The sequence below is a fragment of the Ranitomeya variabilis genome, chromosome 6 (genome assembly GCF_051348905.1).
Source record: "Ranitomeya variabilis isolate aRanVar5 chromosome 6, aRanVar5.hap1, whole genome shotgun sequence".
In the NCBI taxonomy this organism is placed as follows: domain Eukaryota; kingdom Metazoa; phylum Chordata; class Amphibia; order Anura; family Dendrobatidae; genus Ranitomeya; species Ranitomeya variabilis.
Genome location: NC_135237.1, coordinates 522,002,093 through 522,026,206, shown reverse-complemented (window position 1 = coordinate 522,026,206; position 24,114 = coordinate 522,002,093). Strand labels below are relative to the sequence as shown.

The window sequence follows — 24,114 nt, the reverse complement described above, 5'->3', positions numbered from 1 at the left end:
CGGTCTACAAGAGTAGCTTGTTTGGTTGCTAATATTTGTTCGAGGTTCTCATGTGGCATAATATTTTGCAATTTGCCTTTATAGCGAGGGTCAAGGATGCAGGCCAACCAGTAATCGTCATCGCTCATCATTTTAATAATGCGTGGGTCCCTTTTGAGGATACGTAAGTAGTGTTGAGCGATACCGTCCGATACTTGAAAGTATCGGTATCGGAAAGTATCGGCCGATACCGGCAAAGTATCCGATCCAATCCGATACCGATACCCGATACCAATACAAGTCAATGGGACTCAAGTATCGGACGGTATTCCTGATGGTTCCCAGGGTCTGAAGGAGAGGAAACTCTCCTTCAGGCCCTGGGAACCATATAAATGTGTAAAAGAAAGAATTAAAATAAAAAATATCGCTATACTCACCCTCCGACGCAGCCGGGACCTCAGCGAGGGAACCGGCAGCGTTGTTTGTTTAAAATTCGCGCTTTTACTTGGTTACGTGAAGTCCCGGCTTGTGATTGGTCAGGGCGGCCATGTTGCCGGGACGCGGACCAATCACAGCAAGCCGTGACGAAATTACGTCACGGCTTGCTGTGATTGGTCCGCGTCCCGGCAACATGGCCGCCATTAACCAATCACAAGCCGTGACGTCACGGGAGGCTGGACTTGCGCATTTTTTAAAAAGCGCGCGTGTCCAGCCTCCCGTGACGTCACGGCTTGTGATTGGTTAATGGCGGCCATGTTGCCGGGACGCGGACCAATCACAGCAAGCCGTGACGTAATTTCGTCACGGCTTGCTGTGATTGGTCCGCGTCCCGGCAACATGGCGCCGTGACCAATCATAAGCCGGAACGTCACTGGAGGCTGGACACGCGCGCTTTTTAAAAAACGCGCAAGTCCAGCCTCCCGTGACGTCACGGCTTGTGATTGGTTAATGGCGGCCATGTTGCCGGGACGCGGACCAATCACAGCAAGCCGTGACGTAATTTCGTCACGGCTTGCTGTGATTGGTCCGCGTCCCGGCAACATGGCGCCGTGACCAATCATACGCCGGAACGTCACTGGAGGCTGGACACGCGCGCTTTTTAAAAAACGCGCAAGTCCAGCCTCCCGTGACGTCACGGCTTGTGATTGGTTAATGGCGGCCATGTTGCCGGGACGCGGACCAATCACAGCAAGCCGTGACGTAATTTCGTCACGGCTTGCTGTGATTGGTCCGCGTCCCGGCAACATGGCCGACCTGACCAATCACAAGCCGGGACTTCACGTAACCAAGTAAAAGCGCGAATTTTAAACAAACAACGCTGCCGGTTCCCTCGCTGAAGTCCCGGCTGCGTCGGAGAGGTGAGTATAGCGATATTTTTTATTTTAATTCTTTCTTTTACACATTTTTACACACATTTTTACATTAATGTTGTTTCGATACCGATACCCGATACCACAAAAATATCGGATCTCGGTATCGGAATTCCGATACAGCAAGTATCGGCCGATACCCGATACTTGCAGTATCGGAATGCTCAACACTATACGTAAGGCATAATCCGCCATGTGGGCCAAAGTTCCAGTTGTCAAATCTGCGGTTGTGCTGGTTTGAGGGGCAGTTACAGGCAAATCTATGTCACTTGTCTCCATTTAAAAAACAGAACCCGGCCTTGCAACGCCACTAATTTCTGTTGGCCCAGGAGAAGCTTCCTTATTAAAAAAGTACTCATCCCCATCATCCTCCTCGTCCTCCTCCTCCTCCTCTTCGCCCGCTACCGCGTCCTCTACACGGCCCTGACCAGACAATGGCTGACTGTCATCAAGGCTTTCCTCTTCCTCGGCTGCAGACGCCTGCTCCTTTATGTGCGTCAAACTTTGCATCAGCAGACGCATTAGGGGGATGCTCATGCTTATTATGGCGTTGTCTGCACTAACCAGCCGTGTGCATTCCTAAAAACACTGAAGGACTTGACACAGGTCTTGTAGCTTCGACCACTGCACACCTGACAACTCCATGTCTGCCATCCAACTGCCTGCCCGTGTATGTGTATTCTCCCACAAAAACAGAACAGCACGCCTCTGTTCGCACAGTCTCTGAAGCATGTGCAGTGTGGAGTTCCACCTTGTTGCAACGTCGATGATTAGGCGATGCTGGGGAAGGTTCAAAGACCGCTGATAGTTCTGCATACGGCTGGAGTGTACGGGCGAACGACGGATATGCGAGCAAAGTCTGCGCACTTTGAGGAGCTGGTCGGGTAACCCCGGATAACTTTTCAGGAAGCACTGCACCACCAGGTTTAAGGTGTGAGCCAGGCAAGGAATGTGTTTCAGTTGGGAAAGGGCTATGGCAGCCATGAAATTCCTTCCGTTATCACTCACTACCTTGCCTGCCTCAAGATGTACAGTGCCCAGCCATGACTGAGTTTCTTTCTGCAAGAACTCGGACAGAACTTCCGCAGTGTGTCTGTTGTCGCCCAAACACTTCATTGCCAATACAGCCTTCTGACGCTTGCCACTAGCTGTCCCATAATGGCACACCTGGTGTGCAACAGTGGCAGCTGCGGATGGAGTGGATGTGCGACTGCGGTCTGTGGACGAGCTCTCGCTTCTGCAGGAGGAGGAGGAAGAGGAGGAGGGGGGGGAGAAAGCCTACAGCCAACTCTTTCCTTGACCGTGGGCTAGGCAGAACTGTCCCAATATTGCTGTCCCATGTGGACCCTGCATCCACCACATTCACCCAGTGTGCCGTGATGGACACGTAACGTCCCTGGCCATGTCTACTGGTCCATGCATCTGTTGTCAGGTACACCTTTGTAGTGACAGACTGCCTGAGTGCATGGACGATGCGGTCTTTAACATGCTGTTGGAGGGCTGGGATGGCTTTTCTAGAAAAGAAGTGTCGACTGGGTAGCTCGTAGCGTGGTACAGCGTAGTCCATCAGCGCTTTGAAAGCTTCGCTTTCAACTAACCGGTAGGGCATCATCTCTAATGAGATTAGTCTAGCAATGTGGGCGTTCAAACCCTGTGTACGCAGATGCGAGGATGAGTACTTCCTTTTCCTAACAAGAGTCTCATGTGGGGTGAGCTGGACTGGAGAGCTGGAGATCATGGAACTAGCGGGGGTGCCGGTGGACATGGGTGAGTGAGAGAGGGTTGGAGATGGTATTCTTGCCGGTGCCCTACATGCAGTGTTTCCTACTGCAAACCTGGTGATTCCCTGACTGCTTTGGCCTGGCGACGAAAGCTGCACAGATACTGCAGGTGGTGCGGGAAATGGTGGGTTTACAGTGAGGGAAGGGATGTAGCGTTGCTGACTAGCTTCATTGGCCGAGGGTGCTGCAACCTTTAGGGACGTTTGGTAGTTAGTCCAGGCTTGCAAATACATGGTGGATAAATGTCTATGCATGCAACTTGTATTTAGACTTTTAAGATTCTGACCTCTGCTTAAGGTAGTTGAACATTTTTGACAGATGACTTTGCGCTGATCATTTGGATGTTGTTTAAAAAAATGCCAGACTGCACTCTTTCTACTATCGGATACCTTTTCAGGCATTGCAGACTGAGCTTCTTTAACCGGATGGCCACGCTGTCCTCCAACTGGTTTTGGTTTTGCCACGCGTTTTTGGCCAGATACGGGCCCGGCAGATGGAACCTGTTGTGATGTTGATGCCTGCTGTGGCTCCTCCTCCTCCGCTTCAGAACTACTGCCGCCTGCACCCTGTTCCCCCAATGGCTGCCAATCGGGGTCAACAACTGGGTCATCTATGACCTCCTCTTCTATGTCGTGTGCAACTTCGTCTGTGTCACCGTGTAAGCCAGTGGTATAGGGTTCGTGACGGGGCACCATAGTCTCCGCTGGGTTTGATTCTGCCTCAGTACACTGCGAGGGCAATGTTCTGGTCTGAGTCAAAGGAACAGCTAGTAATCTGGCTGTGGCTGTGCATCTGTGCACTCCATGTCCGATTCAACTTCTAATGGGCATGGCCTGTTAAGTGTTTCACTGTCAAACCCAGGAATGGTATGTGTAAAGAGCTCCATGAAGTAACCTGTTGTGTCGACTGATGCATCCTTCACTGTTGTTCTGGGTGAAGGACACAAGGAAGCGACTTGTTCCTGACCGGGAACATCCACTGACGATGCACTGCTCTGACATTTGGCACTTTCCGAGGAGGAGGCGAAAGAGCTAGAGGCAGAGTCAGCAATGAAAGCCAATACTTGTTCCTCCTGCTCCAGCTTCAAAAGTGGTTTTCCTACTCCCAGAAAAGAGAGCATTCGAGGCCTTGTGTAGCCAGACAACGAACCTGTCTCAACAACTCGAGACTTAGGTGCTGTACTGCTTTTACCACGACCACCTGACGCTCCACCACCACTACCATCATTACCAGCTGACAATGACCGCCCACGGCCACGACCTCTTCCACTAGACTTCCTCATTGTTTGCAAAACGTAACCAAAGTAACGGTATTTGTTACTGTAAAACAAGGTGACCTCAAACTTCTGTAGGATTTATATATACCTTTATAGGTGCCTGACACTGAAAGTAAAATCAGGCCCAATGTTACACACTAGGTTTTCTGTGCCCCAATAATTTGAGACAGATGGCACACACAGGACCAGCACTCAAGCAGACTTGCCAATCTTAATCTCCCACTATTTTTTTTTTTTTCTGGGAGAATTTAAAAAACAAACAAAAAAAAAACAATATTACACACTAGGTTTTCTGTGGCACACAATGAGAGACAGATGCCACACACAGGACTGGCACAGAGGCAGACTTGCTAATCTTTATCTCCCAGACTCCCACTATTTTTTTTTTTTTTTACAGGGAGAATTTACCCCCCAAAAAAAAGAATGGCCCAGTATTACACACTGGTTTTTGGTGGCACACAATGAGAGACAGATGCCACACACAGGACTGGCACAGAGGCAGACTTGCCAATCTTTATCTCCCACTAATTATTTTTTTTTTTACAGGGAGAATTTAGAAAAAAAAAAAATGGCCCAGTATTACACACTGGTTTTTGGTGGCACACAAAGAGAGACAGATGCCACACACAGCAATGGCACAGAGGCAGACTTGCCAATCTTTATCTCCCACTAATTATTTTTTTTTTTACAGGGAGAATTTAGAAAAAAAAAAAATGGCCCAGTATTACACACTGGTTTTCGGTGGCACACAATGAGAGACAGATGCCACACACAGCAATGGCACATAGGCAGACTTGCCAATCTTTATCTCCCACTAATTATTTTTTTTTTTACAGGGAGAATTTAGAAAAAAAAAATGGCCCAGTATTACACACTGGTTTTCGGTGGCACACAATGAGAGACAGATGCCACACACAGCAATGGCACAGAGGCAGACTTGCCAATCTTTATTTCCCACTAATTTATTTATTTTTTTTACAGGGAGAATTTACCCCCCCAAAAAAAAGAATGGCCCAGTATTACACACTGGTTTTCGGTGGCACACAATGAGAGACAGATGCCACACACAGGACTGGCACAGAGGCAAACTTGCCAATCTTTATCTCCCACTAATTGTTTATTTTTTTACAGGGAGAATTAAAAAAAAAAATTGCCCAGTATTACACACTGGTTTTCGGTGGCACACAATGAGAGACAGATGCCACACACAGCAATGGCACAGAGGCAGACTTGCCAATCTTTATCTCCCTGCAGTAATCTCAGAAAAGTATGGCAGGCAGCTATAAAAAGGACTGCTGCACACAAAAGTGTGGACAAACACACAAGATAGCTGTGCAGAAAGGAAGGAACAACAGGATTTGTGCTTTGAAAAAAGCAGTTGGTTTGCACAGCGGCGTACACACACAGCAACGCAGCTATCAGGGAGCCTTCTAGGGCAGCCCAATGAGCTACAGCGCTGAGGAAAAAAAAATGTAGCTTCCACTGTCCCTGCAAACAAAAGGTGGTGTTGGACAGTGGAAATCGCTACAGCACAAGCGGTTTGGGGCTTTATGTACCCTGCCTAACGCTCTCCCTGCTTCTGACGAAGCGGCAGCAACCTCTCCCTATGCTCAGATCAGCAGCAATAAGATGGCGGTCGGTGGGAACGCCCCTTTATAGCCCCTGTGACGCCGCAGAAAGCAAGCCAATCACTGCATTGCCCTTCTCTAAGATGGTGGGGGCTGAGATCTATGTCATCACGCTGCCCACACTCTGCGTCCACCTTCATTGGCTGAGAAATGGCGCTTTTAGCGTCATTGAAACGCGACTTTGGCACGAAAGTCACGTACCGCATGGCAGACCCCACACAGGGATCGGGTCGGGTTTCATGAGACGCCGACTTTGCCAAAAGTCGGCGACTTATGAAAATGAACGATCCGTTTCGCTCAACCCTACTCACAACACATCTATATAAGTTCCTTAGGGGGTCTACTTTCCAAAATTGTGTCACTTGTGGGGGGTTTCAATGTTTAGGCACATCAGGGGCTCTCCAAACGCAACATGGCGTCCCATCTCAATTCCAGTCAGTCTTGCATTGAAAAGTCAAACGGCGCTCCTTCCCTTCTGAGCTCTGCCATGTGCCCATACAGTGGTTTTCCCCCACAAATGGGGTATCAGCGTACTCAGGACAAATTGCACAACAACTTTTGGGGTCCAATTTCTTCTCTTACCCTTGGGAAAATAAAAAATTGGGGGTGAAAAGATCATTTTTGTGAAAAAATAAGATTTTTTATTTTTACGGCTCTGCATTATAAACTTCTGTGAAGCACTTGGTGGGTCAAAGTGCTCACCACACATCTAGATAAGTTCCTTAGGGGGTCTACTTTCCAAAATGGTGTCACTTGTGGGGGGTTTCAATGTTTAGGCACATCAGGGGCTCTCCAAACGCAACATGGCGTCCCATCACAATTCAAGTCAATTTTGCATTGAAAAGTCAAATAGCGCTCCTTCCTTTCCGTGCTCTGCCATGCGCCCAAACAGTGGTTTACCCCCACATATGGGGTATCGGCGTACTCAGGACAAATTGTACAACATCTTTTGGGGTCCATTTTCTCCTGTTACCCTTGGTAAAATAAAACAAATTGGAGCTGAAGTAAATTTTGTGTGAAAAAAGTTAAATGTTCATTTTTATTTAAACATTCCAAAAATTCCTGTGAAACACCTGAAGGGTTAATAAACCTCTTGAATGTGGTTTTGAGCACCTTAAGGGGTGCAGTTTTTAGAATGGTGTCACACTTGGTTATTTTCTATCATATAGACCCCTCTCAAAATGACTTCAAATGAGATGTGGTCCCTAAAAAAAATGCTGTTGTAAAAATGAGAAATTGCTGGTCAACTTTTAACCCTTATAACTCCCTAACAAATAAAAATTTGGGTTCCAAAATTGTGCTGATGTAAAGTAGACATGTGGGAACTGTTAATGGGTTAATGTATTTTGTGTGACATATCTCTGTGATTTAAGGGCATAAAAATTAAGTTGGAAAATTGCTAAATTTTCAAAATTTTCACCAAATTTCCATTTTTTTTCACAAATAGATGCAGGTAATATCAAAGAAATTTTACCACTATCATGAAGTACAATATGTCACGAGAAAACAATGTCAGAATCATCAGGATCCGTTGAAGCGTTCCAGAGTTATAACCTCATAAAGGGACAGTAGTCAGAATTGTAAAAATTGGCCTGGTCATTAATGTGCAAACCACCCTTGGGGCTTAAGGGGTTAAAAACAAGTCCATAGTGAAAATAGCCAATGAATGATAATTCAAATAGATGCCAAATGATAAAAAAGCAACAGTAGAAATTATGGTCACATGATAAAAGGCAAACAATACCCCCAAAAAAAATTTCCCATCTGGAATGGCACCTACCTCAATGCAAATTTCATGAAAATCTTTGTCTGGGGGTGGTCGAAGGTTTTTTCTACATATTGATACCTGTTTGATATTCTTTATATTTATTGTTGTTGCTGATATTTCTATCCTATTTATAATGTAAGTTTCCTATGGTGATGCTGAATTTTTCTGCCATTTATTCACATTTTATCATATATATTTTTTGGCCTTAAAAGGGTACTTCACGAATAACAAAATGTCCCCCATCATGAAATTCAAACTCCTGACTGTCCTAGTGACATGTCAGAATGGGCTGCAATCTGATAAACACTGCTCCTGAGACCTGAGTCTCAGCTGACAGAGGAGCTGTGTCATAAGTGTATATACTGGAGCTGACAGATAAGGGCCATAATAGGAGAAAAAAATCTTTTGTTCTTAGTGCTCAGAAGATTTATTTCTTCTGATTTTACAGCCCATATCCTCGGCTCACGGAGGTATGTATGCTTACAATACAGGTCCTGAAAGTTGAGACACAGGTCTCAGGAGAAGTGTTTCTTCAGACTACAGCTTGTCCTGAAACGTGACTAGGATGGACTACTGTTTTGAATCATGTAACAAGAACCATTTTACCATGGTCTTGGAGAACCCTTTTAGTAAACTTAATATACCCCACCAGAAAGAGAAGCTAGGAAACTGGCGTTGGACATGGGCAGTATTGCAGAGGAATGTCGGGGTGCAGTATGTGAGTATATATTTTTGCATTCTTTTTATAAGACCATCCTAGGATCATCTGTATAATAAAACATTGTAGTGGACAATCCCTTTAGTATATATTTTATGTCAGAGAAACACTTTTGCTGGCATTCTCTAATGAAAATATTTAATGAAAGGAGGTAAAATATTTATATTTACACAATTACTGTATCTAAGTCTCACATGAGAAGACCTGAGTCGCTGCGTGTTGGCCGATGACGGCCTATGGTGTATTTTTGGCCACATGTGTCACTTGTGTGAAGCTTTGTTTAGAATGAGTTGTAATAAATCGCTCACCACGTTTTAGATCGGAAACCTTCTAGAAAACGCTGAATTTTATCCTGAGGTGTCTTATCATGTGTAATCAATTTATATGATGTCCTGGCAGGGAGGGGGGGGTTTCTTGCGAGACAAATAGGGACCCCCATGTCAAACAGCAAGTTTTAGAATGGGAGAGAAAGGGATTTTCTCATAAAGGAAACCTATGTCTTTACATCAACAAAGTTGTTTGTATGTAGAGAGGGAGGACCGCGAAGTTGTTAAATCACAGCTACACAGTCTACACGGTATGAGAGTATTATTGCGGGTTGGTATGGTGGTATTATTGGGATATTGTTATTGGAAACTAATTGGTAGTTTTGATTGTGTCCTAAATTGCAGTATTATTTATGCAATTTGTAAAAATATATGTAGGTATTATTTATGCATCGTCTGGCAGTATTATTTTAGATTTGATTGCCCAGGTCGCTCTATTTTACCAAACACCACCTGACTATTATTTTCTCTATCCTGTAATTTTCGGACAAGATAGCCAATGTGAAAAATTCTTCATTCCCTCACTAAAGTCTGCTGCTTTTCCTCACCCACTCCATCGAACGCACCAAGTGTTGGCCGGCATGGACATGATTTGGAAAATTACTGACGTGGAGAATCCAGTCATCTGTGGTGTCAGTGACCTCTTATAGCTCATATGATGGCATCTGGTTTCATTCCACAGACAGTACTGCATGTCCTGACGACTGAATCACAAACCACAGAGCGAGTGGCCGAATACCAAGAAGCAGGAGATTACTTCCATTTTATCTTAGGAAAATGTATTCACTCTAGTTTAGGCAATTTCTTAAAATAAGATTATCAGCTTATTGTACAAGAATACAGTGGCTTGCGAAAGTATTCACCCCCCTTTGGCTTTTTCCTATTTTGTTACATTACAAGTCAACCTGTATTTAAATATTGTTGTAATCCGGTTTGTGTGCGATGCATCAGCACTAACGTTGGTGAAGTGAGAAAAATATAGGCGTAAATTAAATTTGTGGGATCAAATAACTAAAAATTGCCATGTGCATATGTATTCACTTCTTTTACTATGAAGCCCCTAAAAATTTCTGATGTGAGCAATTCCCTTCATAAGGCCGGGGACACACACAACGTATAAAAAAACGGTCCGTTTTTCACGGACGAGAATCGCTCAAATGTTTCCTAAACAGTCATCCGTGTGCAGTGCGAGGATGCGATTTCCTCGCATCAAATGATCCTTTTGACATCCGTGTGACATCCGTAAGTTTTGTGCACTTCTGAAAAGAATATAACTCTGAACAGAGGTCAGATGGAGTCCAGAGTAACTCTGCTGCCTCATTATAGTGAACGGATCCATCTGGGGTTTCATCTGAATCACGTCACTCGAAAGTTTAGATGGAAACCCCAAGGTAAGTGCTCAGTGTAGAGAGCAGGATAAATGTGATCCTAAATATTATGTAAAATGTTCCAAATAAAAGCTTCAACTCAATCCACAAAAAAGCATGTCATCACTCAGGTCTATCATTTCTTAACCCCTTTCCGACATTGGGTGTAATAGTATGTCGATGCACCCTCTGCTTTTCTGGTCACATGACAGCTGATCTATATATCTCTGACAGTGGCATTTAACTCACGCTTATCATAAGCACCTCACTAATCCCACCCATAGATGACCCTGTCACATGATAGCAGGTCACCGATGGGTCGGCATGACAACCAGAGGTCTTCAGCAGACCTCTATGGTTGTCATTGCCAGATTGCTATGAGCGCTACCCCATGGTCGGGACTCATAGCAAGTGAGCATTTCTGCTACACACAGGCAATCTGATCATTACTTGTGTGTAGCAGAGGCGTTCAAAGTACTGCAGCTTCTAGTCTCCCATGGAGACTATTGAAGCTTGCAAACAGTAAAAAAAATGTTTTAAAAAATATTTAAAAAAAAATAAAAAAATATATAAAAGTTCAACTCACCACCCTGGCACCCCATTCAAAATAAAATAATAATAAAAAAATACACATGTTTAGTATCGCTGAATTCAGAGTCGCTCGATCTATCAATATAAAAAAAAATTAACACGATCGCTAAACGGCGTAATGAGAAAAAAAATTCAAAACCTCAGAATTATGGTTTTTTTTATCACCATTACATTGCAATAAAATGCAATAATGATCAAAAGATCGTATCTGCAACAAAATGGTATAAATAAATACATCAGCTTGGCGCACAAAAAATAAGCCCTTACCCAGCACCAGACCGCAAAAAATGAAGATGCTATAGGTCTCGGAAAATGGCATCTTTTTTTTTATTCACTAAATTTAGAAAAAAATATTTGCCACTTAAGATAAAGAAAACATAGACATGTTTGGTGTCTATGAACTTGTAATGACCTGGAGAATCATAATGGCAGGTCAGTTTTAGCATTTATTGACTTATTGAACATGGTAAAAAAAACCACAATCGTTTAATTGCACTTTTTTTTGTAATTTCACCGCATTTGGAATTTTTTTTTCCTGTTTTTTAGTACACGATATGTTAAAACCAATGGCATAGTTCGAAAGTACAAGTTCTCCTGCAAAAAACAAGCCCTCACATGGCCATATTGACCGAAAAATAAAAAAAAGATGGCTCTGGGATGATTGGGAGCAAAAAACAAAAACACAAAAACGGAAATACGTCTGGTCTTGAAGGGGTTAATGGAAATATAGGGGTCTTCCAGCACATAGGCTCTGGAAAAGCAAAATGGCTTCTTGTCCCTCAAAAGAAATTCAGCAAATTCTACGCTCCCAAATCCAAATGCCCTCCTCCCTTCTGAGACTTAGTGTGTCTAATCCACATTTAGTGCCCACATGATGTCACTTGTTGGGGGTTTCAACTGTTTAGGCATATCAGGGGCTCTTCAAATGCAACATTGCGTCCATTAACTATTCCAGCAAATTTTGCATTCAAAAAGTCAAATGGCGCTACTTCCCTTCCAAGCCCTGCCGTGCACCCAAAGAGTAGTTTTCCTCCACATATTGGGTATCAGCATACTCAGGAAAAATTGCACAACAAATTGTATGGTGCAATTTTTCCTGTTAACCTTATGAAAATGCAAAATTTGCAGCTAAAATCATTTGTGAGAAAATGTGATGTTTTTTTTTATTTTCACAGCTCAATGTTATAAACCTCTGTGAAGCACATGGGGTTTTAATGTGCTCAATACACATCAAGATAACTTGCCTGGGGGATCTAGTTTCCAAAATGGTGTCACTTGTGGGAGGTTTACACTGCTTAGGCAAATCAGGGGCTCTTCAAACACGACATGGCATCCGCTAATTATGCCAGCAAATTTTGCGTTCAAAAAGTCAAATGGCACTCGTTCCCTTCTAATCCCTGCCCTGCTCCCAAACAGTAGTTTTCCCCCACATATGGTGTATTGTAATGCTCAGGAAAAAGTACACAACCAATTGTATGGTCCATTTTCTCCTGTTATTCTTGTGAAAGTTAAAAAAAAATGAATCTAAAAGAAAATTTTAGGGGAAAAAAGTTAAATGTTTATTTTTTCCTTCCACATTCTATTAATTCCTATGAAGTACCTGAAGGGTTAAAAAACATTTTCAATGTGGTTTTGGGGACCTTGAGGGGTACAGTTTTTAGAATGGTGGCATTTTTGAGTATTTTGTCATATAGGCCCCACAAAGACACTTTATTTTTTAGGAAACACATCACATTTGGTTTTGTAAATTTTGTTGTAAAAATGAGAAATCTCTAGTCAACCTTTAACCCTTATAACTTCCTAACAAAATAAAATTATGTTTCAAAAATTGTGCTGATGTACAGTAAACATGTGGGAAATATTATTTATTAACTATTTTGTGTGACATGACTGATTTCAGGACAGAAAAATAAAAATTTTGAAAATTGCAAAATTTTCTAAATTTTTGCCAAATTTCCTATTTTTTCACAAGGAAATGTTACCATTAACATGAAGTGCAATATGTCTTGAAAAAACCTTCTCAGAATCAGTAGGATCAATTGCAGATTTCCAGAGTTATGACCTCAAAAAGTGACAGTGGTCAGAATTGAAAAAATTGGCCTGATCAGGAAGGTGAAAACAGTCTTTGGGGTAAAGGGGATAAGTAAGAGGCACCACTAACCAAACAACACCATGAAGACCAAGGAGATCTCCAAACAAGTCAGGGACAAAGTTGTTGAGAAGAACAAGTCAGGGTTGGGTTATAAAAAAAAATATCCCGGAGCACCATCAACTAGAATTATCATCAAATGGAAAGAACATGGTACCACAACAAAAGTGCCAAGAGAGGGCCACCCAACAAAACTCTCACCCCGGCAAGAAGGGAATTAATCAGAGAGGCAGCACAGAGACCAAAGGTAACCTTAAAGGAGCTGCAGAGTTCCCAAGCAGAGGCGGCAGTATCTGTCCATATGGAAGATTTCACATAAAAAAAGACTTTACTTACACACAAAAATTGTAAGGCTCGCTTTGAGTTTGCCAAAAGACATGTGGGAGACTCCTCAAATGTATGGAGGAAGGTGCTGTGGTCAGATGAGGCCAAAATTGAACTTTTTGACTACCAAGGTAAATGCTATGTCTGGCGCCAAACCAACCCAGCTAATCACCCCAAGAACACCATACCCACATTGAAACATGGTGGTGGCAGCATCATGCTGTGGGGATGTTTTTCAGCAGCAGGGACAGGGTAAATGGCCAAAACGACTTCCAGCTGTAATTGCCACAAAAAGAGGCTCTACAAAGTACTGCCTTTAGGAGGGTGAATATTTATGCACACTGAAGTTTTCTGTTGTTTTGTCCTACTTGTTGTTTGCTTCATAATAAAAAGAAAACCAAATGTTCACAGTTGTAGGCATATTGTACAAGAACTTCTCTTGGTGGACACTCACTGGGTTGTCTAGTTATAGAATCGGCTAACATTTCGTATAGGATATGTTGGATAGGCAGGAGACAACTGCTTTGATCTTTGTTGATCCTGCCATGTTTTCTCCTGTCAACTCTGCTCACCTCTAAACTGAAATTACTTTTCTGGGCAGTCACGTTGTCACTTCTAGCAAGGTTGAAGAAGTAAAGTACTTTGGAGTTATTATGATGAGCATGGAGGCAATCTTGAAGTATTATTTTAGCTCTGTTCAAATTAAATGGAAAAATGTCTTTCACCTTCTGATCGGTGTCCTATGTGCTGTTCGGAATATAATGGCTACAAGAGATTTCCCAATTATTACATTCTTGTTTTCCTTATATTTACACTGAGTCACAACATTTTTGGAATTGGGATTTTATTAATGAAAAACAATTCTAAATGGGTCCTCCTATTCCAAATAATATTATTTTTTGACAGTATAAAGCACCAATGGTAATACTTAAGGAAAATTAAGATATTCAGTCAAATACAGAAATACAATAGTAAATCTTAAAGGTCAACGCTACCGAATACACAATATGAATCCCTTGCATACCATCTGTGATTTCCATCTACCACTGTGATGAAACGTAATCCTCCACTCTGTAAAAAGTAACAGTGTCACTGCAGCCATCTCTTGGTCATGAATGCTTGAAATATTTTCCAAGACCTTAGCATCCAGCCTATTTAAAAGCCCGGCTGCTCTTCACCTCATTGTTACATATGAACCGAGAGTGTGAATTAATGAGTTGCTTCTTCGACAACTTCAAAAAGAAGACATTAGGACATTATAATGGCTCCCAACGAAACCAAAACCATGAAGCCTGTCCAAAGAGTGGTCAGAAAGATTAAAACAGCAGCTTTGGTCTCCAGCTTAACTAGAGGTTGGCAGCAATGGGCATCAGAGCACTCAACAAAGCAATCTCAAGAACCTTCAGGTTGGAATCCAGGTGATGGAGAGATTTCAGAAAATCTCAAATCCACTTTGGAGGAGAATCCCAAATCTACAATTGTAACTGAACCCAAAAAAGACGTCACATGTTCCTCAGAAGATGTCGCAGAGATGCACATAAAAACTAAAGTCGTCACCAAAAGTTTTTCAAGCAAAGCTCAAGAAAGAGGAATGGACATTGGCTCGTTGACTGAAAGGTATGAGAAAGAACCCTGCACACAAATACATAGCAAATATGATGATTCAATGATGGACAAGCTACTGCAAGGTCAAGTGTCTCCAACAAGGAGAAGGAAGTGCTCTAATCTGGTCTCACAACTCACAAAAGGCTGGAAGCATATGGAAAATGTTGGTGAAGAGCCACAAGAAGAGTCAAGGTCTTTACCAAAACTTGCTGAATTTCGCAGTGAAAGTCTGGAAACTGAAGACAGCGGCTATGGAGAAAATGAGGGAGATACAAAGACAGACTTGGAAAAGAAGAAGGACCTTACAGAAGAGAAAAAGGAAGACACAGCCATGATTAAACGGGCAACTTCTTCATTGTAAGTAATTTCACAATTATATTACTATTTTATATATAGCATGTTATGTGTCATACAAATGTGCATGGCACCAATCAGGGCTTTTTTTTCTGTAGGTCTTAAAATTAAAAAAATATTTTTTATTAACATAGTGGTCACAGAATTGAGCCCTGACCCTGATTATCCCCATATTTGCCTATTGTAGGTTTGAGAAACCTTAGCCAAGAACTCACTTAGATTTCACATGAAAAAGCCACAAGCTCCCATGGCCACCTCAGGAGACATTATATTATGTTCTTAAAAACATAGGTCCTAAGTGAGCAGTGTATATATTAGCCATTTTATGATGTTGCTGCCAGCATTCTAACTAGAAAATACTTGGAAAGTTAAAAGGTCTGGACCGAGGAGGAGGTGGCTGCCCATAAGGACGTCAAAGGGATGGAGGCCTTGTGGTTTGTGTCCCACGTGCTTGGTCTCCAAAAATGTTTGTGTGACAGATCACAAATTTCAAGACAAGTTCAAGTGGTACGGATATGCTACAGTTCCGTGCCTCTGTATATCTGTTGCAGTGTTAAAAGAATAACTAAACTTTTATTTTTTTCTTAAAAAAATTGTCCAGCATAGAAAGTTATAAAACTTTCAAAATCACTTTATTAGTGGATTTGTCTTCATTGATGTAAAAACAAATTGCACGTAGGAGGCTTCCAATCCCCAGCTCTTTCCTGGTCTGTCTTTAGCTACATTGAAATAACTATTTTTTAACCTTTTAACATCCAATTATGGCTCAGAAAAACAGTGATCAGTGACCAGTACCACCATATTGCTGAAACAAATTGAAAAAAAAATCCCAATTTTGGTGAATGCGAATTTAGGTAAAATTCCAATAGAATTAAATTCCACTTGAATTTATTTGCTCATCTCTGGTGCGTCCCGACCCTTTCACTGCCATCAGCTGTACTCCAAATGAGCATGTTCTGATATTTATGCAGCTGAAGGCAAATAGACAGGAAAAAGCAGGGGTTTGGGAACCACTTACATGGAATTTTATTTCAAGAATGAAGACAAATCCCTTAAATAAATTGATTTACAAAGTTTCATAACTTTCCATGCTGGACAAAATAATTTAAAAAAATGTAAAGTTTAATTACTTTTTAGTCTCAACTGGAAAAACATTGCAGCATGCTGAATCCAATGCTGAAATAAGGAGCTGTACACCATCAGGAGCATTGCACAATCTATTCTGAGACCCAGGGCAGGTGCGGACCAGGGGCTTAATATAGTCTGCAGTGATATATACCATGTAATCTGCAAAGAAAAATAGTGAGGGCAGAATCACAGAAACAGAAGACGGCAGCATTGTATTACTGAGTTATACGAGAGCAGCGTCAAGTGCAAGGGTTAAAAAGTTATAAAAATGTAATATTCCCAGTAAATTCTTAAAATACACAAAAGCATGATTTACATTACAGTCACTTTTTGGTAAAGCTTTTGCTATTAAAACATTTAATCATCTACTGTAGATAAGATTTCAAAAAGTCCATTGTTTACAGGGAATAATCCGCCTGAATTAGTCTTTAATTCTGGATTAATCCTTATTATTCCCTTTACAATAGAAACAATACAGAAGAAATGTATGGTTACGTGTCTCACCGCACATACCACTTGGTATAGAGATTTTATTGATTTTCTGGAGGACAGGAATGGAGAACTATATTAGTTTACGTAAAGACATGAAGTTCTTAATTTAGAGATTTTGCTACTATGGTCTAGTTATATGTTCACATCTTTGTTATGTGCAGATACTCAGACATATAGCCGTTATGTTTCCAGGAGGATTTCTCATTTGGAGGCACAAAATGATAGGAATATTTTAACCAGTGTTATTACGATACACTATTAATTATCGTCACGTCAAAAAAAAGATAAGATGTTTATTTCAAAATGAAGCCATATTCCATAAAATTCTAATAAGTGGGGCCAACGCTTCTGGATCATAAGCTATTGGAAGAAATGAGTTTCCAAGAAACTGTTCTGCCACGAGATATGGCCACCTCATCATCCAATCCTAGCCTGGATCCTGTTGTCAGTTCACTGGGCGAAACACAGGTTGGGGATCCCACCGATCTCCCCACCTATCAGACATTTATGGTATATACTGTGAACATGTCATCAAGACCGGCCATGGGGTGTATGTCTAGTGATGAGCGAATGTGCTCGGATAAGGTGTTATCTGCCATGCTCGGGTGCTAACAGAGTGTCTTCTGCGTGCTCGAAAAATATGTTCGAGTCCACGTGGCTGCTTGGCACCCACAACAAATGTAGGGATTTCCTGTTAGGGAATCCCTGTATGTGTTGAGGCTGTCGAACATATTATTCAAGCACGCCGTAGACACTCGGTTAGCACCCGAGCATGGCGGATAACACCTTATCTGAGCACGTTTGCTCATCACTCTGTGTGAACAAAGTGGTTGCACAAGAACGTCACCCTTCCATATTGAAGAGATCACCAACCCTAATGGTATGGACACTCAAAAGATGCACTGTATGGAAGGGAGACCGAATCATCTATACTTTTTGGATTGGGTTATTTTCTGGATTTCTTAGTTGTTGTTTTTTGAGCAACCATTTGTTTCTAGTTGGAGACCATTGACGTGGTTATAATCCTATCTGGGCCGGTTATACAGACCCCCTCCATTCTGAATGGTAATACCTCTAACTGAGTTGGAACCGTCCAACTCAAAGGGTTTGCATTAAGTTTGTAAGTTTCCCCTATTCATAGCATGGGGATAGCATCCTGATCACTGGATATCCGACCGCTGACATTGGAGAACGGTGCTTTGAAGAGCCATGTGTGAATATAATGGAGGTCAAGCATGAAAACCTGGGCTACATTCATTCTTAATGGGAGTGCCGAACACCAGCTGAGCGCAGCGCCCAGCTATCTCCTGTGGTCCCATTGAGAATGAACTGTGATGAACACTGATCGCGGTTCTTAGGATTGGCCAGAGTCCCAGTGATTGGAACCCCAGAGATCAGATAGTTATTCCCTCTCCTATGGGTAGGAGAAAATTTCCAAACTTGGAACAACCCTCTACATGCCATAAATGCCTGAGCTGAGAAAATACCCTTAACAGTTGTTTTCCTTCATCCATTAGGTCACACCTGTCTCAGGCGGTATGTAATAGATTAGTTGGGTATTAAACCATAAAACTCAAACACTTTGCACATAACATTCCTGTAATGGACCTTGCGTCAAAGACCTACCCAATAATCCTGAGGGGAAACAGTTGGTGTTACAGTATGTGTGTTGTGCTGAATGGAAGACGTATATCGGTATTTATCCAAATAGGAAAATAGTTAATAAAAATATATATATTACTTTTCTTAAACTACAGGAGTAACAAGGCTGTAGGAGAACTCCAGAACATCAACAAAGCCTATAAACGAAACAGCCCCGTCAATAACATCAAAGGAAAATGGGAGAAGTGGTCTGGAGAACATGTCCTCAACCAGAAGCTGAATCCTTTCAGTGATGACTTTGACCATGATTTTGCAATGTCCAAACGACTACAGAAGGGTGAAGATGGCTACGGGCGTCCAAAGGAGGGAACCAAGACTGCCGAGAGGGCCATGAGGGCAGAAGCACACATACATCGGGAGATGAAAGACCTCTGCTTCATCATTTCTACAATGGCCAAACCAGGGAAAGACGGGAAGGTCCGTGTCACCTTTGGAGAACTGTTTGATAGATACGTACGGATTTCCGATAAGGTGGTGGGAATCCTGCTGAGGGCCAGAAAACATGGAATGGTGGATTTCCCAGGGGAAATGTTGTGGCAAGGCAGAGATGATCACGTGATAATAACCTTACTGTAGCCAAGATTCCAAATCAGGGTATGAACGTTTCCTCGTAGATAGTTGTATATATGAAAAAAATAGCATTTTACATTATGGTGACCATTTTACAGGCATAGCTCATCCCCTGCACAGGGCGCATACTTATGTGCCATCAGGAAAAAAAGAATAGGCAACAGTTGGCACAATTAAATCAGTAGTCCAAGGTTATTTAAAAAAAAAACTTAATGGACGCCTGCTGCCCCCTTGCAGTCTTTCCCTTGTCTCTAGTTGGCCTCTTCACTTCCCTTTTTCGTGGTAAATATCACATCCCTGCTGCAGCTTTTGATTGGCTGCAGCGGTCATGTTCTGTCCAACCGACAGTTAGGAGACTGCTGCTGATTTTTTTCCGGAAGAGACAGCAAGAAGGCTAGCAGGGGACACAGGCAACACTACTGGTGTCCAGTTAGTATTTTAATTAAAAAACAAAAAATGTACACAATGCTGCGCTCAATTTTTAATATAAAATAATTGTAGTTGACAATCCCTTTAATATAAAGAGTACAGAATTAAACGAAAACAAAAATTTGTTATCTTTCTTCAAGAAACAACACCACACTTGTGTCTGACATGGTAGATCATTGAGTTAGAACACCGGAGTCCATGGACAACAGTGATCCTGTTCCTGTAAAAAACAAAACAAAAAAAAAAAAACAACAGTTTTGCTAACCCTGAGCAACCTCTTTAAATTAGCCCAAAATTACAGACAGCATAAGACCTAGTGCAGATTCTGCGAGGGCTGGGACAACATAAGATTCTCTTTTTTTTTTTTTTTTTTTTGTGAGTTTTGAACCCGTTTCAAGGGGTGTTCCCATCTCCCAAAATGTAGTAGAGTAGATATAATAATACTAGCAAATATCTCCAATTAGAAATGTAGTACAGTTCTTCTGATTCGCTATGTCCCTTACCCCATGTGTAGGGCATTGCAGTAGCATAGGTTTCCATGGTTACAACCACACATATAGTGACATTTTGTTAGCGTTTACTGGTCGTAACCATGGATAAGGGACATAGCGAATCAGAAGAACTATACTACATTTCTAATTGGAGGTTTTCCATTATATTATTACTACTACTACACCTACTACATATTGGGATAGGATCTTGGAGATGGGAATACCCTTTTAATAATTAGTGGGTAACTGTATGAAGCTAGAAATTATTCTTATCTTCTGTTTAGTACTTGTATGGTGTGAAGGGCTCATACCATCTGCAGGCAGATTTTCCTGTGATATGTTTGTCTTCTAGGCTGGAGTCACATAGACTTTTTGTAGATATCAGACACCATTGTAGTCCATAGGAGTCATTGGTACATGCAAATTTAATGAGATATTTGTATGACTGCTTTACAACAAAATATGAAAAAGGAAAAAAAAACATGTAAGATGCATAAAAGTGGAGCATCATCTATCAGAACCCCAATAAATTGGAATTGATGCCCCTGCCTTAACAGAGCTTCGAAATACGAACACACAAGGGTTTCTCCTACTTTTCTAGAGCTAGCAGTGCACCATTCTTCACAATTTATCAGCTTTGCTTCGTCAGGTCTTACTTTATTCTCACTGCTGTGAAGTCTTCGGTGTACAGCGTTGTAGAATAATCCGAAAGAACATTTATTTTGCATTATTTATTAATGCGTTTAACATTTGTTATAGTATTTTATACCTTAATAAATTATTTATATCAGTTGGTGTCATTGTGTTATTATCTTAAGCCTTAAAGTAGTGACAAACGGCCTTATTACCGTGCGGGTTTATTTAAACATTTATTAAGGGGCGAGGCGCTCCTGACCTCGCTCTCAGCAGATTTTTTTTCTTTTTATTGCTGTAGTCAAAAAATGAATATTGCCTCTGTAGAGGCGGCAAACATGCAAACATCAGCTCTAGGAAATAATTGTAATTATTCTGTAGTTCGAGATTACGACTGTTCTGTGACAATTCAAGGTTTCCACGCGTTTGGGGATATCCTCTATTGAAACTTCGTAAAAAGGCTGGTTGGTCTTTAAAAACCCTTGACCAAAAAAATAAGATGGAATCGCTACCATAGAGGGCCCACTCATACCGGAAAAATGTCATCCGCCGGTTTCATACCGCAAGAGAACCTATGAACTTTCCCCCAACAGATGACGTCAGAGGAGCAAAGGTAAAGGATTTAATGTTTAGATATGCTTTGTGTGTTTCTGAATATTTTGTGCTTTTTCTGTGAATTTTTAATGAATTTTTGGTTCCTATTTACATTATCTTAAGCATATTTCTCCAATATAAATATTAAAAACGGTTATTTCATCATATTGAGGTTTCCTCTACGGCCAAGTTCCACACTAGCAGTATTTGGTCAGTATTTTACATCAGTGTTTGTAAGACAAAACCAGGAGTGGAACAATCAGAGGAAAAGTATAATAGAAACACGTCACCACTTCTGCATTTATCACCCACTCCTGGTTTTGTCTTACTAATACTGGTGTAAAATACTGACCGTGTGAACGTGGCCTGAGTTCCAATACTACTGGGTGGGCTCATGATTCGATTCTATTGTTATACCGATTGTGTGCTAGATGTAAATTTAATATAAAATAAATCAGTCCACCCATGTACTGCACTTTTGCCACTTTTCTAGAGCGCTGTGTAAACCCAAATACAGAATTGTCCGACTCAACAAATTCTGAAAATCCACACCAACGCGTTTCTGGTATTCATGGAACACTATTAAATTGAAACTTTCGCTTCCAATTAACATATAGGCGTTTACCAAGTAGCCCAGCCATGTGTTAATTGGAACCGAAAGGTAATTTAATTCCACAGCTTTCCTCTTTTCCATACACCATGAGTAAGGGCACTTGCTGCCAGAAACGCGTTGACGGTATGGATTTGCTGGACCTGTTTTAAATATTGTGGAGTAAATCATTGAAGAAATTTTAATATACATTCATTGAGCTTGGGCCATTCTTTCTTTGGATTTACGTTTTAATCTCTAATCTTTGATTTGGATTAAAGATAATAAGGGCGTTCCTGGAGCAGCTCACTCTCCTCTTCCCCATGGAAACTACATGAATGCTTTGCCGAACATGCACTCGTAAGGGGGGAGTTGGGCCCACAACCATCTAGGCTTTGCAGACAGCTATAAAAGTATGTTCAGCCAGCTTTTATTTCCTACGAGGCATTTTTAGTTTGCTTGCTGTACATTTCAGCTGCATGGAACATAACACAAATGCAAGTAAATTATTTTAATCAATGGCGCATGCTTTCCCAGAATAAGAACCAGTAGTTTGTTAAGACTTCTCAGACTTTCACAATATCCAAATTCTTTGATTCATGGACTTCGTTAATGAAAAATAAGTTTCTACATGAATCCAGGTCCAGCTTCTTGAAGAGGACATAAGCTTGCTAGGATTTATTTTCCTCCCTTATCTAGCGCCATTAATGCCACAGCACTTTACAGACATCGGCACTGTCCCCATTGGGATTCACAGTATAAATTCCAGATCGGTATGTATTTAGAACGTGGGAGGAAACCCACGCAAACATGGGGAGAACATACAAACTTCTTGCAGATGTTGTTCTAGGTGGGATTTGAACCCGAGCATGCTTGGATAACGCCTTATTCCAGCATGTTCATTCATCACTATTAAGTGATCAGTCCCATCAGTCTAAGGCAGACCTGGGCAAAGTGAGGCCCGTGGGCATCATCCAGCCCTCTGGCTGTCTCAGTCTGGCCTGCAAATTGAGACAGCTCAAAGGCTGTAAAACAGTGGCCCACGGGCCGCAATGTGCTATCCCACACCCGCCCGCTGTTTCCATCTGCGCCGCCTTCATTGCTGGAGGAGGGACCTCCAGCCACTTCCTTCACCAATCAGCTTGTAAAACAGCCGACACAATGACGTAATGTCATCACGTCAGCCTGTAATGCGGAGAGTCAGCGCACCGGAGACAGGAACAGAAGCAAAGTGTCGGGGAATGGGACTGGGGCGAGTGTGTGGTGTTCTTTTGCTTTTTACATGTGAATGGGATGTTTGGCTGGGCATGGGGAGGCTATGGGAGTCTCATGCTGAACATGAGGAGGCTATGGGGGTCTCATGCTAGACATGGGGAGGCTATGGGAGTCTCATGCTGAACATGAGGAGGCTATGGGGGTCTCTCATGTTGGACATGGGGAGTATATGGGGGCCTCATGCTTGACATGGGCAGGCTATGGGGGGTCTCATCCTGGACATAGGGTGGCTGTGGTACTCTCATTCTGGACATTGGGAGGACATGGGGGTTTCATGCTGGACATGAGGAGGCTATGGGGGTCTCATGCTGGACATGGTAGGCTGTGTGGGGCTCAAGCTCTATATGAGGCTGTGTGGGGCTCATGCTCTATGGGGAGGCTGTGTGGGGCTCATGCAGTATAAGGAGAATCTTTGTGGGGCTCATGCCACATAAGGAGGCTGTGGCGCTCATGCTGTGAATGGAGCTGTGTGGGGCTAATGCTACATATGGGGGAGGCTGTGTGGGGCTCATGTTGTATATGGGGAAGCTGTGTGGGGCTCATGATACATATAGGAAGGCTGTGTGGGGCTCATGATACATATGGGGAGGCTGTGTGGGGCTCATGATACATATGGGGATGCTGTGCGGGGCTCATGATACATATGGGGAGGCTGTGTGGGGCTCATGATACATATGGGGATGCTGTGCAGGGCTCATGATAAATATGGGGATGCTGTGCGGGGCTCATGATACATATGGGGATGCTGTGTGGGGCTCGTGATACATGTAGAACGGCTGTGTGGGGCTCATGCAGTATATGGAACTGTATGGGGCTCATGATACATATAGGGAGGCTGTGTGGGGCTCATGCAGTATATGGAGTTGTATGGGGCTCATGCTCCGTATGGGGAGGCTGTGTGGGGCTCATGCAGTATATGGAGCTGTATGGGGCTCATGGAGTATATGGAGCTGTGTGGGGCTCATGATACATATGGGGAGGCTGTGTGGGGCTCATGCAGTATATGGAGTTGTAT

At 42.3% G+C, this 24,114-nt stretch overlaps 1 protein-coding gene across 1 annotated transcript; it reads left to right on the top strand.

Annotated features, from left to right (window-relative positions):
* The first annotated feature begins 14,474 nt into the window (after positions 1 to 14,474).
* Positions 14,475 to 20,462, top strand: ABRA (actin binding Rho activating protein). The gene is made up of 2 exons (XM_077268121.1): positions 14,475 to 15,239; positions 18,614 to 20,462. Exons 1-2 carry the CDS (start codon positions 14,539 to 14,541, stop codon positions 19,092 to 19,094), a joined length of 1,182 nt encoding a protein of 393 aa, XP_077124236.1. The 5' UTR covers positions 14,475 to 14,538; the 3' UTR covers positions 19,095 to 20,462.
* The last annotated feature ends 3,652 nt before the right edge of the window (positions 20,463 to 24,114 follow it).

Coding starts and splice junctions, on each gene's coding strand:
- ABRA (XM_077268121.1), top strand. CDS start 14,539: ATGGCTCCCAACGAAACCAAAACCATGAAGCCTGTCCAAAGAGTGGTC. Junction 15,240..18,613: donor AAACGGGCAACTTCTTCATT/GTAAGTAATTTC, acceptor CTTAAACTACAG/GAGTAACAAGGCTGTAGGAG.